Raw genomic sequence first — 18216 nt, 5'->3', positions numbered from 1 at the left:
CACGTCTCATATAATCGCTCAATCAGTGCTTCAACTGCGGAAAGACATCAATAACTTATGTCAGTTACAGAACAATATGTCAGTTAACATTACATTTACCTAAGGAAAGTTATCCAGTGTTCACAGTTCATTAGTTAGCTACAAAAAAACACTTTTTTTTTAGAGCTCTGTTTTTAATTTCAACCTCTAATGTACCAAAAAAAAGTGTTCCCTGTGTAGTTTACAGTGTTATTTGGAAGAGACTGAACGTTCAGTAGATTGAGTTCAGTGCAACATGTTCCTTGATCAATATTACAAACAAGTTTACAGTTATATCAAGTTTAGGCTTACAACCAGGGTTAGGTACTTCTACAGCAGTGTTCATCATTTCCCTCTGACTTTAGTGGTAAATATTGAGGTTGTTAGCTCCTTACACCAGAGAGGAACAGAGAGGGTGAAGGTTTTGGGAAGCAGCTTTGTGCCTCTTTGTGAAGTAGCAACCAATTCACAGACCGTTAGAGTGTGGTTTAGAGAGGCTGTGTCTCTATGTAAACATTAGATGTTAGATGGCCTGTAACTCCCTGTGCATTACAGTGGCTGTCTTGTCCTCATGTGTGTGTTTCCTGTGTCTCTGCAGCAAGTATCCCCATCAGTGAGTCTGAATCCGTGAACACAGAGAACCCGGAAGAGAGTGAGAAGATCCTCTGCTGCGGGCGCGTCTGGTGAGCGACGCACCTTTATATCTGATCATACAGTTTTTCACACCCTTTTGTATCTACAGTGCACAAACTCCCAGCTCTTGTGTCTTTAATGAAATGTTAACCACTTGCTGGACGTTTTTCGTCAGCTTGTAGTGTGGCACGCAATGATGCCATTTTTTTCACTTTTCCAGTCAGAAATTGACAAAGTCGAAATTCAGGTCAGTAGCTCTGTGTGTTCACAGCTGAATTCAGCTCCAGTCTTGCATGTGTGTTTGCTGTTGTCTTATTGATGTCATTTCACCTCGGTGTGTATGTGCTCTTAATGTTGACATGTGTCGGCTTCGATGCTTGCTGTGTATGTTGTGTTTGAAATCAATACATTCATGGGCTTTGCTTTTCATTAAATGAACGCTTGATGTGCTTTGAACAGTCATCTGACCGTATGCATGCATGGACACACTAAACATGTGCTCACATATATTAGCTGTGTAGATGAACATGTGCAGTATGTGTCACTCACAGTGCCGTCCAATCACATCCTGTCTCTGCAGCCGCTGGCGTTGCTGGAACAGGTTTTGTCGCAGGAAGTGCCGAGCTGTGGTGAAATCCACCGTCTTCTATTGGCTGGTGATTCTGCTGGTGTTCCTGAATACACTCACGATATCATCCGAGCATTATAACCAGCCCGACTGGCTCACGGAGGTCCAGGGTGAGAAACGCACAGCAGACACTCACTGAAACTGATTTTACTTTACGCCCTGGAGGCGGTGCCTCCTCAAACAAAAAAAAAACAAAAAAAAGGAGAGGGGGGGGGCGATAATCCATAGTACAAAAATAAAACTATGCAAATATGATGAAATATGACATTAAACTTTTTTTCTTTTTTTTTCGTCTCTCTGAGCCCATTGAGTTTGAACCAGGGGCGTTTCCTCCGAGGAGGCAAGGGAGGCACTGCCTCCTAAAAAAAAATAGGATGAGAAAATAATTCATATTACATATAAAACAACACAAATATTACAAATTATGACATTAAATAAGAGCGCAAGTCACTCGTATTTCTAAAGGAACACTGCCCAACAGCGACACCTGCAGGTGAAGTTACAGCAGGAGTCATGCCTCCCTTTGCTCTCATAGGAAACCATAGAAAAGCATCAGAGCCCGGCGTGCGGTGGGTTTAGTGGGGGGTAATTGAGAATGAATGGGGGAAAGTCATGTGAGAGGAGGCAATGTCTCCATCGCGCTATGATTGGATGTAATTGGTTATGATTGGTTTGTGCGATAAATTCCACCTCTTGTTGACGTGCGTGTTCCACGCATCAGTTTGACTGAACAAATGATGGCGTCAATGGAAGAGTAATTGAAAATATTCAACTATATCAGTTATATATCAGTTTAGTAAATTTATAGTGAATCTCCTTGTCTGCGACCATCATTTCAGTGGTTTAATGCACAGCTAGCTATGGATTATCCTGCTTATACCACGGTCATTTGCCAGCATTGACAAATTAAAGTTGTTATTGATGTTTGCAGCGCAATATTTGACTGGAAGGATAAAAATGGTAGTTATTTTCATCAGCTACCACACATCAGAGCTAGCATTCTGTCTTCTTCGTGTGTGTGTGTGTGTGTGTGTGTGTGTGTGTGTGTAAGCGCTTCAATGACAGTAGCGCATTAATATGGTTTTAAATGGCTTTAATGCACACCTCCCAGCCAATCAGAATTGAGTATTCAGACAGACCATGGTATAAACTAATATATAACTGATATAGTTGAATATTTACAAACAAAATAAATATGAAATATGAAATATGAAATTTGATACTGTGCTTTTATAGTTATTGTTTTGGAATAAATGTAAAAATACTTTTTCCATTAACTTAAATTTATTTTTTCTTGAAAAATATCAATGTTAGGTGTAAGTGTAGCATGAATTTAATAAAATATGCATTAAACAGAAGCATTGATGACCACACCAAAAATGAGTAAAGCTTGATTACTGACAAAAACGATGACAATTTTGTCCGAACTGACCGCTTGTCTTGGTTGTTTTGTGTTTGTCTGCAGATGTGGCGAATAAGGTGTTGTTAGCGCTGTTCACATGTGAGATGCTGATCAAAATGTACAGTCTGGGGCTCCAGGCATACTTTGTGTCGCTCTTCAACCGCTTCGACTGCTTCGTAGTGTGCGGAGGCATCGTGGAGACGATCCTCGTGGAGCTGGAGATCATGTCTCCTCTCGGCATCTCCGTGTTCCGCTGCGTCCGGCTGCTCAGGATCTTTAAAGTCACGCGGTGAGAAACGGCACAGTGATCAGCTGTCATCATAGCATGATGATACTGATAACAACACTGCTACCAGACTCTGACATTATTTGTTTCTCTGACGTCATTGTGAAATTATAGGACGTTTCAAATAAAAATATGTGGATAGTTGATGCATAAAATTGCATTTTTGTCAGAATTTGTGTCACCACAGAACCATTTACAAAAGTAAGCTAACAAACTAGAACAGAGAGCAAACAGTGCTTTTGTTTGTGCTTGTCGTTTAGTGCTCTACAAAGTTCTTGTAATTGTTGTAACACGTTTTGTTTTATGTGACAAATAACTAAAATATCGTGGTGGTTGTGTGTATTGAGTTTGTATTGCGTCTCTCTCTGTTTGTAGTCACTGGGCGTCTCTGAGTAATCTGGTGGCGTCTCTGTTGAACTCTATGAAGTCCATTGCATCCCTGCTGCTGTTGCTCTTCCTCTTCATCATCATCTTCAGTTTGCTCGGCATGCAGCTCTTCGGCGGCAAATTCAACTTTGACGAGACTGTTACCAAAAGAAGCACTTTTGACAACTTCCCTCAAGCCCTGCTGACTGTGTTTCAGGTGTGTGTGTGTGTGTGTGTGTGTGAATGTCACATTTGATCAGTCTTACTAACCACAAACTTTAACTTTGAACATTAATGTACATTTACACACACTGCTTGTTCAAAGTACAAGTATCATAGAGTCAAATGTCCTGCGATTAACTGTGCTGTTCTTTGAAGCACCATGGGATACATACAGTTTGTTGGGCGATATCAGGTTTGGATAGCTTACAGCATGAACATGAACTTGAACGCAACATGTGTAATTATTCAAGAATAGTTTCAGATGGAGCTTATCCATCCAGCTACTGCTTTTATCAAATACCCACTTATGAATACGTACATTTTTCTTATGTGTTTTGCATCAGATCCTGACAGGTGAGGACTGGAATACAGTGATGTATGATGGGATCATGGCGTATGGAGGCCCCTCTTCCTCAGGCATGCTCGTGTGCATCTACTTCATCATCCTCTTCATCTGTGGGAACTGTATCTTTCCTTCTGTTCAGCACATTTGTGACAAAATGACCTCAAGTCCTCACTGTATAAGATTTCTTCAGTGTCACATGATCCTAATCATCATATCAGAATGATTTCTGAAGGATCATGTGACTGGAGTAATGGCTGGAGTAATGATGCTGAAAATTCACCTTTGATCACAGGAATAAATTGCATTTTAAAATTAATATTTTTTATTTTTATATTACTGTATTTTAGATTAATAATTGCAGTTTTGGTGAACAGAAGAGACTTTGAAAAACATTAATTCCAAAGCTTTGAGCAGTAGTGTATATTAAAAGATACTGGCAATGAAATAATAATAAAGGGGCGAAAAAACATGAGTATGAATCTTGATTTCACACATTGTTGCATTCTGATAAGTGTCAGACCGCATTTCTTTACGCAACACAAGTACATGTTGCATTACAGACACCTGGACCAACTTTTACTTGCATGTTGTTACATTGTACTTACCCTGTCAGAAAAATGAGCACAAATGTAAATGTTTCAGAATGACATTTATCAAAATACTCAAATGCACAGTAGTTAACGATGTAATATAAACAGGGACCGACATCTTCTGGAACTGCTACTGTACGTTCAGTTTTCTCCTTCAGACGAGCTACTGTCACGGTGGAGCTGGAGGAGAATCTTGCATGTTTTTAACTAGCTAGTTGAACAATGAAGGAACTCCTCGAGCACTGAGGTGTGTTGACGCCACAGAAACGCAGGACTACACATTATGTTCAGAGGTCCATTGGATATCTTTGGTTTTATGTATATCTATTCAGAGAGAACATTATGTGTTCCTTTTAGTTTCTTAACCCATCCGATCAGACATCTTACTGAACGTCTTCTTGGCCATTGCTGTGGATAACCTGGCAGATGCTGAAAGTCTGAACTCTGCCCAGAAAGAGGAGGAGAAGAGGAACAAGAGGAGAAAGAGCAGGTAACACCAGTCTCTGATGCCCTGAGAAGAGATTCATTCGGACACTGAGTACAAATGCCTGCTAACATACAGACTGTGTTTTGTGCAGGAGTATGAGCATATTCAAGAGAGACGGTGACGGTGGAAACTTTAAGGTGGGTGATATTTATATGCATGACATGCCTCTCTGGAATAAGTCATCTGAACAATGAAATAAATAAGTTGTTTAATAATGAAAAATGATTTTCTTAGTAGTTTTGGCTTGTTTTTCATTACAAATATCAAAATTATTTTTATTCAGAAAAAAATGTATCAAAATGAATTGAGTTTATTCTCAAAATAAGAAAAAAATATCTTCATATGTTCAGTAAAGTTCTGTTTTCATGGACTTTGTAGTTTGCACTCCCTTGTTTTTGTTTGCGTTTCCTTTGTTCGCATTTCTAGTTTGTTTCTATGGCTACCCATTAGTTGATTGATTAGTCCCCACCTGTGCCTTGTTTTGCCCCTCATTATTCTGTGTATTTAGACCCTCCTCTGTTTGCAGTTCAGTGTCCTGTATTGTTTTTATGCTACTGAGCAAGTAAGCTGTCTCCTACTCCTGAGTTTTGAGTTTATATTTGTATTGCCTTCTTTGTTTTTGGTTTTTGTTAATAAAATGGCTGGAATTATATCCATCTCCTACTCCTTCCTTCATCATCACCATCCTCTGACATGACAGAAAACAGGACCTAGAGAAGATTGTAATATGGATATCCTAGCCATTCGCCTCCTCCTCCTCCTCACCCAGGATGATCGTTCCCTCGAGGACCACACCTCGGAAATTTCCCACTTTCCCGTCACAGACACTGGACTTGAGCCCAAGCCAAAGCCTGCCACAAACACAAAGCCAGAGCCTATGCTCTCTGAAGACATCCAAGCAGTGGACGGTCCCATACCGGGGCTAGAGTCTGCCTGCTGATTTTGTCCCAGAGCCTAAGCCAGAAGTGGAGTCTGACATAGACATGTCTGTCCCGGAGGGAGTAATGGTTGAGCTTGACATCCTGGAAATGGATCCCACCCTCGTCCTCGACCCTCTAACCTCCTCTGCCTGGTTCTTCATCGCTGCTGGCTCCTCCATCCCCATGCCTTTGTACCTTGGTTATGTGGAAGAAGCGGAGAGTATTCACTTCATGGTGTGGGAATCATCAGTTCACTGCCTGGTTGGTACAGTGATGGAGTTCCTGCCAGAGCGGTTCTCTGCAGGGTTATGTGGTGGCCATAGCTGCTTCCCACACTCCTTTGGGTGCTGTGTCTTTGGGTATAGACCTATTGGTATCTCATTTCCTCCATAGTGCTTTGAGGCTGAGGCCTGCAACTCACACATGGGTGCCAGTCTGGGATTTGGCCGTGGTCTTGGAGGGTCTATCGGCAATTCCCTTTGAGCCTATTGAGGAGGTTCCAGAAAAGCTTCTGACCTTGAGAGCCTAGTTTCTTCTTGCTATTACATCTCTCATGAGAATACGAGACACAAGCCCTGTCTGTATCCCCTTCACGTTTGGAGTTTGCACCAGGCATGGTGAAGGCCTTTCTTTACCGTAGACCAATTTATGTTCCCAAGTTCCCCACTAATGTGGTGTGTTGCAGACATCATATCCTCCTCTCTTTCGGATGTCGGACCAGGAGAAATTGAATCTGCTTTGCCCAGTCAGGGCACTAGATGCATATGTCCACAGAGCTGCCCTGTGGCGTAAAACTGATCAATTGTTCGTGTGTTTTGGGTCACCCAGGAAGGGGTACCCAGCATCGAAGCAGAGAATGAGTGATTGGGTAGTCAAGGCTATCTCTCTTGCATATGGGTCCACTGGCCTGGCTTCACCTTTAACTGTCCAGGCCTATTCAACTAGGAGTATGGTGGCTTCTAAAGCCTTTTTTATCAGGGGCTTCCTTCAGGAGGTATCTGATGTGGCGAGCTGGTCCTCTCCGCACACATTCGTCAAGTTTTACAACCTAAATCTGGGCTCCAACCCGGGTTCCCAGATGGTGTTGTCTTAGTTGTGCTTACTTGATTTCACACAAGACAGGCACTTGTCAGTACAGCAGAGTTGGTATAAACATTCCCATAGTGTCATAAACTTCATACGCAGAGTAAGTTCCCTCGAAAAGGAACGTCTCAGGTTATGACTGTAACCATGGTTCCCTTAAAAGGGAACAAGACACTGCATCGCCCTGCCATACTTCCACTGTGTCTGTGACCTACTTGCTTCGGCCTATCAGAAGCTGACATTGTTTGGTCTGGGTGCTCTTTATAGCTTCCTAGTCATAACATCACCTGCCTATGACATTCCGTCACGCCATTGGACTGATTTCACATGTGCTTCAAGACGCAATCACACAGAGGAGTTCCCATAGTATCAAAAACCTCTGACGCAGCATCTTGTTCCCTTTTCAGGGAACCATTGTTACAGTCATAACCTGAGATGTTTTTGTTTTCCATTACAAATATTGATAAATCCTATATTGGCTCTTTCACAAGATGTAATATCAGTCTCTGGTGTCTCCAGAATGTGTGTGTGAAGTTTCAGCTCAAAATCCCCCACAGATCATTTATTATAGCTTGTCAAATTTGCCCCTATTTGGGTGTGAGCAAAAACACGCCGTTTTTGTGTGTGTCCCTTTAAATGCAAATGAGCTGCTGCTCCAGAAGAGGGCGGAGCTTTAACAGCTCAACAACAACAAAGCTGGAGAATCTCACTCAGTCAAAATGAGGAAAGTGTTCAGCCTTACATTGTTCAAACCGGAGTCGACACTGATGGAGAGACTCAGGAAGAAGTTACAACTTTTAGACGTTTCTGAATGGTTAGTGGATAAATTGATGTAGTTGCTGTGGAGTTGATTCAACTCATCCACTAGCATGTGCCGTCATGTTCATCTTTTGTGTTGAATTGACCCTCGTTTGTGAAGCAGTCCGGCGTAAAATGACGGCATCAACAACACTCGACTACAACAACTCTTCCTCTTCTCTAAAGCAGCCCAACATCGCCCCCTTTGTGGTGTGTTCTCGGGGGCGGGGTTTATGTAAATTTTAGGGTTTGGAATGTGTCTAACCTGGGAAGAAGCTCATTGTAGTTCCTACCAGCCATTTGTTGTAGTCCTTAAAAAGTGATTTCTGTAAAAGTAAATATCTCCCTTTGCATTGAACTTTGAGCGTCGTAACTTTGCAGATGTTGTTTATGATCAAACAGCAACATTACACACTAACTAAAGCTAAAAAAGTGAAATCATAACCAAAGACCCCTTTAATTCATTTAATCATTTACTTTAGAAGGAAAATGACTAAAGATATAAAGGGGGAAAAAAATCAAATAAAGTGAGTTTATGAATAAAACAAGAAAAAATATGCTAGACAATATCACTTATACTATTATTACTAATATTACTGTGCCTATCACTATTGTTATTTGTTGCAGGCGTCTGGTGATCAGGAGGCTGATCAGGATCAGGCTGAGGAAATGATTGACTCCTCAGGTAAACCTCTAATAGTATTTACCTCTCATCACCTGAGCTCCCGTGTTGTCAGCTGATCACTGTTATTGTGTGTGTATGTAGAGGAGGATGAGGAGGAAGAGCCCGAGGTGCCATCGAGGCTGAGGCCACAGAGACTGTCAGAGCTGAGCCTCAGAGAAAAGATGCCACCAATCCCAGAGGGCAGCGCCTTCTTCATCTTGAGCAACTCCAACCCGTACGTCACACATACTAACATAAACCTCTCAGAAATGGGAATTCTGCCATCATTTACTCACCTTCATTACAAACCAGCATGACTGTCTTTACATTTACTCATTTAGTGGACACGAAGCAACATCAAAAGCAGTTTTATAATAAGTGCCAACAATATTCATAGCACAGAATTTCAAGTTTAATATACAGTGGATATAAAAAGTCTACACACCCCTATTAAACAGCTGTTTTTTGTGATGTAAAAAATTAAATATCATCAATAAATCATATCAGAACTATTGCACATTTAATGTAAAAATTACACCCAATGCAATGCCACTGAAAACCAAACACATTTCAGAGAAAAAAAGATAAAAAATTAAAGACTTCGAATGACTGAATAAGTGTGCGCGCCCCTGAACTAATGCACTTTATTACAGATCTCAGTCTATCAGATTAGCACATCTTGACTTGGAAATATTTATATTCCAAAACATTCATCTTTCTTTGCTGAAGCCATTCATTTGTTGATTTAGATGTTTTGGATCATTGTCATGAAAGTTCTCTTCATTTCTCATTAGAAACTAGATTAGTACACAAGCTACATCGTAAGTGAAAATGCAGAAAAGAAGAGAAAAAGAGCAAGATTTTCTTTTAAAAATAAGAGTTATCACAAGTGCTTTTGTTCATGGTTGAAAACACTGTCTTTCCTCAGTGGATATAAGGGCAGATGTTTAGCAGAATGTACTGACATGCAAAATATACTCTAATATCATTTATTTTGAAACTTGCATGTCATGTATTTAAATATATTTGTAATTACACATTTGTAACAATGAAGTTGCAGTTAGCACATTTAAAATATATTTACTTTCAATGTAATATCAACGCACTGCCGTTAAAATGATAATCAATGCTTTAGTATGTTGCTAAACGTCAGAATAAGTGTACTTCATTAAAGCATGACTAAAGATTATTAAAACAATGATTTAAACTTTTTTGTAACTGAACTAGTTATTCAGATCTGGTGTGTTTATGAAACACGGGAGATGTTTTTGAATGCATACAGTACAGAGCCACATAGACATCATCTATGGAGACAGCTCGAGGTCTTTTGCATTGCCACATTGTTCATTCTCACACACTGTTGTCCGTCTGGCCTCTGTCTGTAACGCAGGATCCGTGTGGCGTGCCATCGGCTCATCAATCATCAGATCTTCACCAACCTCATCCTCATCTTCATCATGCTGAGCTCCGTCTCGCTGGCAGCCGAGGACCCCATCCGTAACTTCTCTGCCAGAAACATTGTAAGACAGCCAAGAAAAACCCCAACAATCAAACAGATCAGAGGAAGATGGGCTCCTCCAGATGAGTCTGGATACTCTCAAGAATATTTCTCCTTCGCCACACTGTAGAAAAACATGGGCTTTTTGAGTTTGACTTACTCCCAAAAGTTTAGTCTGTTAACTTAAACGGGCTTAAAGACATTAATGCTTTGAAACTTCACGGACAGTAGAGGCACTGTGGGCTTGGACTGACTCTGTTCTGTCTGTTGTATTTCTCGGTCAGTTCACGTGTGTCACGTTTCTCTCTGCAGGTTCTTGGTTATCTTGACTATGCCTTCACCGCTATATTTGCAGTGGAGATCTTGTTGAAGGTAAAGACTCCTGTCTTTTTCCATTTGCACGCTATAAAACATGATTATAACCCTCATTTCAACCCTATTCCAGCTTATACAGATTATGCTTCACTAGTTCATTTCTTATTTGTGTTGTTGAGTCATTTTCAGTTTTACTCTTGCTTTTACTGTTGTAGATGCTTGTTTAGTTCACTGGTCTCTGTTGTGTTCATCAGATGACAGCGTTTGGTGCTTTCCTTCATAAAGGGGCTTTCTGCAGAAATTACTTTAATTTGCTGGATCTGCTGGTGGTTGGAGTCTCTCTCGTTTCCTTCGGCATACAGTACGTACATGTCAGGATTATTTCGTCCGGCACGTTTGAAGTCAGTGTTCAACATTCGCTGTGTGCGTTTTGTCTGCAGATCTTCGGCCATTTCAGTGGTGAAGATCTTAAGGATTCTGCGTGTACTTCGACCTCTGAGAGCCATCAACAGAGCCAAAGGACTCAAAGTCAGGCACTTCTGTCTCTCTGTGACAAGCGTAATGTGACGCTCACCAGATGTAAAACCGTGAAACAGTGTCTACACCAGACGCAAGTGGTGCATTATAATCAGTGATTCTGTCTGATGTCGCATTTTATTTCTGACACAAAGAACAAATGGATTTGCAAAGGTCGCCTTGTCGCGTCTGGTGTAGTCACGGTGTTAGGACTATTCTGAAACGCTGCTACAATTCCTTTAAGGCTTTAATGTAAATGCCCACTGTTTTAATTTTGGCATAGGAAACATGTGTCTACTGTAACACATGGATGTGTTTTGAATACAGTTGTAATGCTTGAGCACAAAAAAAGCCAAAAGCATTCTGTCCAGGCATTAGTTGAAAGCCACATGTAATAACATCGGAAACTTCATTATAACTGAACAATTGCAGCTTTCTGCAGTGAAATATTTTCAAAACAACAATATTTCACTGTACATTGGTCTTCTGCGTGGCTTTCGTTTTTCTCATGTAATGAAAGCATTTCAATGCAGATCAACATTTTGTGGCCATTTATGTATTTATATGATAAGTAGTCATGTAATAAGCACAGTTTCTGATGATGGTTTATTCTATAATGTTTCACACAGATCCAGCGTAGTCGACTCTGCACATCTCTTATCAACAGTTTCTTTGCAGAGCTGTAATTGTCAGTTTATTTACCTGGTTTGGTTACTTTATCATTTATAATTAGTTAACACATTTCACATTTATAGTGACCAATCACAATTTGCGTAGCACAGCGTAAAGTTTAGGGGTGGGTACATTTGCGGGTCTGCAGTTTGGTTTCTATAATTACTTTTTGTAGTGAGGAGGAAGTGAGTTCAGAGACTTCCTGTATGTTTTTATGATACAATAAATCCAAAAAATCAAGCAAAATGCAGTGTTGGGCAAAGTTACTTTTAAAAGTAATGCATTACAATATTGCGTTACTCCCTAAAGAAGTAACTAATTGGGTTACTTAGTTACTTTTTATGGAAAGTAATATAAAAGTAATTTTGCGTTACTTTTTCTCACCTGGACTGGGCTTACTTGTAAAAGTTCTATTTTTAACAAATTTAAAATTCTTTTACACCATAAGTGAAATGAATAAGCCTCAGGCTAAAGGAAATGCAGATTCACACCTGTACAGTAGAGGGCGCAGCTCAAACAAACCATTCGAACAAATGCAGAGGAAAGTTCAACACTCTTACTTCAGCAATAAAAACAACAAAATGAGAAGTGAGATGTCGTTTTGCTTATTAGTATGGTTGAATTGGATTCAGCAGGAAAGATATAGGTTAATAAAGTGAGATTAAATACATAAAGTATATTTGTGTTAACATACTTAATTATTGCAAGTTTGCGTAATATTGTGAGTTTGCATTTCAATGTTTTTTTATACATTTTAAAGAATAATGACACTGTTTTTGTGCAAGTGAGATGAGTAAATTAGTCTACAGTGTTCACACATGACGCCTCTGAACTTACTCACGATTCTCTCAGCATGAGGACAGGAGAGCTGTCAGTCAGTACATTGAAAACAAAGTAACTTGAGTTACTTATTTGAAAAAGTGACTCAGATATTTTATTGTAAATTTAAAAGTAATGCTTTACTAGTTACTTGAAAAAAGTAACACTGGCAAAATATCATGAAAAGATTAATTCTCATAATCCCTTACTATTTTAATTGTAAAATGCATAAATAAACAAAACATTTCTCTCTCTCTCTCTCTGCTGATGTAGCATGTGGTTCAGTGTGTGTTTGTGGCCATCAGGACGATTGGAAACATCATGATCGTCACCACACTTCTTCAGTTCATGTTTGCCTGCATCGGTGTGCAGTTGTTTAAGGTGCCACAGCAAATACATTCACTTGAAAAGCAAGATTTCATGTTTAACAACTCCTTTAACAAGCAGTTTTCTGTGTCACATGATGAAAATGTGTGTCCTCAGGGGAAGTTCTACCGCTGTAGCGATGATGCAAAGACAAGTCCAGAAGACTGCAAGTGAGTGAATGACATGTCTTACAGTGAATACACAATGTGTGTGTGTGTGTGTGTGTGAATCAGATCCACCTTCTTTTTGTCTTTCCAGAGGGACGTATATCGTGTACAGTATCGGTGAGACGGCGCTGCCACAAGTGCGAGAGAGGATCTGGTACAACAGCGACTTTAACTTTGATAATGTGCTGATGGCTATGATGGCCCTCTTCACTGTCTCAACGTTTGAAGGCTGGCCAGCGTAAGACCAACACACACACACACACACACACGTTTCTTTACTCTACCTCTAAAAGACCCACACATTATTTACTTCTTTCATGAATCATTTTTACCTAATCTCCAAAGAACGTTTTGTTATATTTAATTCACAAACTAAATATACTCACACACATACAAACAAACAAACAGAAGAATAATTCTAAAACTACTTAAGTATAGTCTAAGTATATATAATGTAATATCACTGAAATAAATGGTGTCTTGAGTGTACTTAAATTTTATGACTATGTTTTTTTGTCACGAATGGCTGTAATGAAGCGTACGAGGAAAGAGATAGGGAACAAAAACAGTCTTTAATAAAATAAACTAGGAGCACTTGGGAGATCGCAGAAGAACATTACATAACCACATTAACATTGTTGATACCGGACACTGAACAGGAATAACTCAAGGCATAAATACACAGGGAATTAAATCAAGGAGAACAGAAACAGGTGTGTGGAAACTAAATAACAGCCACGGAAACTAACTAGGGAACAGATCTCAGAAAATCAGAGCAGGGACCAGAATGAAAACTAAACCAAAAAAAAGCATTATTAAAACATAAAAGTATATGTGTGTTAAGATAATCTTTTGTTGGGTATTAAAGTACACTTATTTTGATGTGTTGACTAACATAGTAAAGCACATTTAAAATGCTTGATTGTAATTTTAACACTAGTGTGTTAAAATACATGTAAATTTAATTTACTTTAAATGTACTGAATTGCAACTTCATTACAAATGTGTAATTACAAATATATTTAAATACATTACATACAAGTATCAATAGAAATGTCATTAAAGTATATTTAGTTTATCATAAATGCCTGTCAGTGCATTCGACAGTACACTCTAACCATATTTCACTGACAATAGAAGTAATTATGAAATTACACATAAAGATGTAATAGAATACCATTGTTTTAAATTGTAATAATATTTCACAGTATTGCTGTTTTTTCTGTATGCTTGATTTACACCACGATGAGCTTGAGACATGATCACAGAGGGTTTTTTCACAGCCTACCTGACTGAAAGAGCTCATTAATATGCAGGTCATTACAGGTTCTTTTGTCTTCTCAGGTGTGAAACACCTCATTATTCATGATGATTCACGCCTCAACGCATACTGTGTTTCTTGACAAAAAGTGTCTTACAAAAACTAAATCAATATATTGTTTTATATGAATGGGTAGGCAGGATAATTTTACATCATTTTAAAGCAAAAACTCTAGTCTACAACCTCCAATACCCAGAAGTCTTGTGAACACATATATTATATTATTTTTTTGGCCTTATTTCAGTGATTTAAGTTTTTTGTTTTTTCAATAACCACGCATAAACGTTATTCCTTCAAAAACACAATCATGTACATACATGTTCCTCACATATTATTGTAGCCTAGTTTGTGCTGAATACAGTGTAATGACACTTTTGTCATTAATATGTTTATGAACAACTGAAAAAAGCACAAATGTCAAAACCTCTCCAGGCCCCAAATCAGCCTCAGACTCCAGAGGGTTAAGTCCTACTTAAGTGGGTCAAAAAAGCACTCTTATTTAATTTAAATTTAAACAATAATACATTTTAATGTAATTGCAGTTAAGTGTCTGAAAACATTACATTCAGTTCATACTCAAGTATATGCTTTAAAATATTTCCATATTAAGTATTTACATTTTAAAAGTATGCTAAAGTGCACTTCTTTTTCACAATGTGACTATAAAACAGTTCAGTATGATTATAGCAGCTGCTGTATTTTAATGAGAACAAGGTACAAGTCCTCATTTGAATACTGTGTGATGGTAAATGGCTGCTAGAACTGTACTGTAAGTATTTTAATATCACATCATGAATCAGTCGTTCTCAATTGGTGGATAAACGTATGTAATTGTATAGTATATAGTTAGGAATGGCAAAATAGACTGAACTACCTTTTAAAGGGAGGAGAAAACAGTTGTTTTGTTGCTGATGCCAAAGGCCGTAGATTCAAACACACAAAGTATTTTAGTGCAAATTCATCTGTCAGTTGGCAGAAGTGTGTCAAATTAGACAGATGTCAACGTGAACAGGTTTATCCTCAAAAAACATCAACAAAACTGCACAAAGTAGTGTTGTGTCGAAGAAATTACAGCCCCGATCATACTGAATATGAGTTGACTTGCAGAGATGATGAAATGAGCATGAAACCATTGAAACTCAAGAGTCAGTTTTCTTATTCTAGGTCCACGCTGATGTGTTTATGGTAAAATTAATGCTTTCAATGTTTGATTTTAAGGACTTTTTAGTCTGTCTGGGTTCTGAAGCGAAACCAGTTGAGAAGCACTGGAATAAACTACAGCGTGTGATGCCGAAACATGCCAGTAATGAAGAGCACTCGTCCATTGCGTGTATTTTGTCTCCTGCAGCCTGCTGTACAAGGCCATCGACTCAAGCAAGGAAAACATGGGCCCCATTTACAACTACCGCGTGGAGATCTCCATCTTCTTCATCATCTACATCATCATCATCGCCTTCTTCATGATGAACATTTTTGTGGGTTTTGTCATCGTCACGTTTCAGGAGCAGGGCGAGAAAGAATACAAGAACTGTGAGCTGGACAAGAACCAGGTCTGAAAGTCCACACCGATGTAATTGTGATCCAGTGTCAGGGTTGCCAAGTCAGTGGTTTTCCCGCAGAACTGGGCTACTTTAAACTGTTGGCGTCTTTATGAAAACAGACTGTGTTTATGAGTACTACTGTATAGTGATTTTTCAAGTTGAATTGTGTGTAACGCATACAGTGACTGGAAATATTATATTTGGAATAGGGTCATTGGGTTAGTTTTTTTACACAGACCTGGCAACCCTCTCCAGTGTGGCTATGAATGAAAGATGAGGTTGTGAATCTTGTTGTGTGTGTCTTGACAGCGTCAGTGTGTGGAGTACGCTCTGAAAGCCCGTCCGCTGAGGAGATACATCCCCAAAAACCCCTACCAGTACAAGTTCTGGTATGTGGTGAACTCCACCGGCTTTGAGTACGTCATGTTTGTGCTCATCGTCCTCAACACACTGTGTCTGGCGGTTCAGGTGAGAGGACGCCTCTAAACATCAGCACACACGGAACAGATGGCATCACCACATGACTGTTTCACAGTCACTGCGACACATTTTTCAGATATTCAGATATGATAATGAGTGTTTGACCAATCACAACAGACTGGCCCAATCTGACCAATCAGAGCAGAGCAGCTCTCAGAAAGGCGGGGTTTAGAGAGAAAGAATCCTTGATCGAACCGTTTCAGACACTGAGACAAAAGAGCTGATGCTGCAGTGCATGTTTTGAGGAAATTAAAATTAAATGTAGGAAACCTCCTAAACAAAATTAGGAATTTTTAAAATAGCATAATCAGGGCACTTTAACAACATTTGAGATGCTGTGATGCGATTGGTCCGCTGGTTAGTCCAGTTATCCAATAACATCCATTACTGAGGCAAAGTCATGCAAGTTTTTTGTTGTGAATCAGGGATTTAAAAAAATTAGATAAAAAAAAATATCCACAGTAATTGAGCACATATATATATATCACATATCACAAATTCACATAAAATCAGGTGCGTGGAAGCATAGCTACTAATAGTAGAGCAAGGTTGGTTTTTTCCAGTTAAGGAATGATTGTTTAAAGAGTTAGTTCACCCAAAAATGAAAATAATGTCATTAATTACTCTCCCTCATGTCGTTCCACACCCGTAAGACCTTCGTTCATCTTCAGAACACAAATTACGATATTTTTGATGAAATCCGATGGCTCAGTAAAGCCTGCATCGCCAGCAATGACATCAGAAAGCTAATAAAGACATATTTAAATGAGTTCATGTGACTGCTTTATGAAGATATACGAATCTTTTGTTTTGATTCAGTGGTTCAGTGCTTCGTTACGTCATAAGTGTTTTGAAACTTCAATAGTTCACGTGACTCTGGCAGGTTGATACACGATCTGAACCACTGATTCGAAACAAAAGATTTGTAAAGATTCGAAGCTTCATGAAGCAGTGTTTTGAAATCGCCCATCACTAGATATTGCTGAATAAAGTCGCTATTCTGTTATTTTTGGTGCAAAAAAAAATTGTGCTCTGAAGATGAACGAAGGTCTTACGTGTGTGGAACGGCATGAGGGTGAGTAATTAATGAATTATTTTTTATTATTTTTATTTTTGGGAGAACTAACCCTTTAATGTGTGTTTTGTATTCTGCTGCTATGATCCCTATGAATGACTTCTGAACTTTCCGTGTATTACACACAGCATCACGGCCAGTCACGTCTTTTCAATTATGCGATGGACATTTTGAACATGGTGTTCACGGGGGTCTTCGCAGTTGAAATGATTCTCAAACTGATTGCCTTCAAACCGAAGGTACGTCTCTCTGTAGTCTCAGTGTAACGCCTGTGCCCCTGTCCCGTGAAGTTTAACCCTTCTGCTCTCCTGTCCTCCCCGCTGATGTCTGTCTGATAGGGTTATTGTGTGGATCCCTGGAATGGGTTTGATGCTCTGGTGGTGATTGGCAGCGTAGTAGACATCGTTCTGAGTCAGGTAGATGCCCGCTTTCCTCTGGCCTGTCTGACCCTCACTCTGTTCCTCACCTCTGCTCGTGTGTTTAGTCGGTCACTCGTCCATCAGTGTGCTGTGTGTATAGATGTGTCTGACAGAGGGGAGCATGCTTCAAGAAGTCTTATTTATGGTTACAGAATTTAAGCCATAGCAAAATCATACATTTCAGATCAGAATGTTATTATGCAGATACACTAATAAATATTATGGGTATCTTACAATAGCTTTCAATAAAATATCATATTTGTCCCTATCATTGAAGCTTGTTATAGGAGCTTTAATACTTTTTGCATTGTGGCATTATTTTCATGACAATTTAACACGTTTAAACCCCAAAATTCTCTGTAATGCAGAAAAACATCATTGTAAGAAAAAACTACTAATTCTTAAAATTATATCAAACATATATTTTATTTTCATGTACTTAGTTTACAGTATTTATAGAGCGCTAAGAGGATTACGTGTTTTTGTAGGCTAAAAAAAGGCCGAAAGTTTGCATTGATGAGATTTAATATGATTTATTCTGTTAATTTATTCTGGTAATGGCTTATGATTGAACCCAGCATGAA

The 18216-nt window shown here is 39.1% G+C and overlaps 1 protein-coding gene across 1 annotated transcript in view; it reads left to right on the top strand.

Annotated features, from left to right (window-relative positions):
- cacna1db (calcium channel, voltage-dependent, L type, alpha 1D subunit, b) overlaps positions 1 to 18216 on the top strand; it is a 54265-nt gene that overhangs the window by 19955 nt on the left and 16094 nt on the right. Inside the window, 19 exon segments of the mRNA XM_067394146.1 lie at positions 617 to 701; positions 872 to 898; positions 1232 to 1389; positions 2745 to 2970; positions 3343 to 3550; positions 3900 to 4020; positions 4870 to 5029; positions 6188 to 6191; positions 8551 to 8678; positions 9834 to 9963; positions 10254 to 10313; positions 10511 to 10617; positions 10697 to 10784; positions 12537 to 12644; positions 12747 to 12799; positions 12888 to 13034; positions 15466 to 15667; positions 15968 to 16126; positions 17342 to 17452. Of these exon segments, the coding sequence (XP_067250247.1) occupies positions 617 to 701; positions 872 to 898; positions 1232 to 1389; positions 2745 to 2970; positions 3343 to 3550; positions 3900 to 4020; positions 4870 to 5029; positions 6188 to 6191; positions 8551 to 8678; positions 9834 to 9963; positions 10254 to 10313; positions 10511 to 10617; positions 10697 to 10784; positions 12537 to 12644; positions 12747 to 12799; positions 12888 to 13034; positions 15466 to 15667; positions 15968 to 16126; positions 17342 to 17452 (2282 nt within the window).

This window comes from Chanodichthys erythropterus, chromosome 9 (genome assembly GCF_024489055.1).
Source record: "Chanodichthys erythropterus isolate Z2021 chromosome 9, ASM2448905v1, whole genome shotgun sequence".
Lineage (NCBI taxonomy): Eukaryota > Metazoa > Chordata > Actinopteri > Cypriniformes > Xenocyprididae > Chanodichthys > Chanodichthys erythropterus.
Note: the sequence above shows the minus strand (reverse complement) of the source record. Positions and strands in the feature narration are given on the sequence as shown.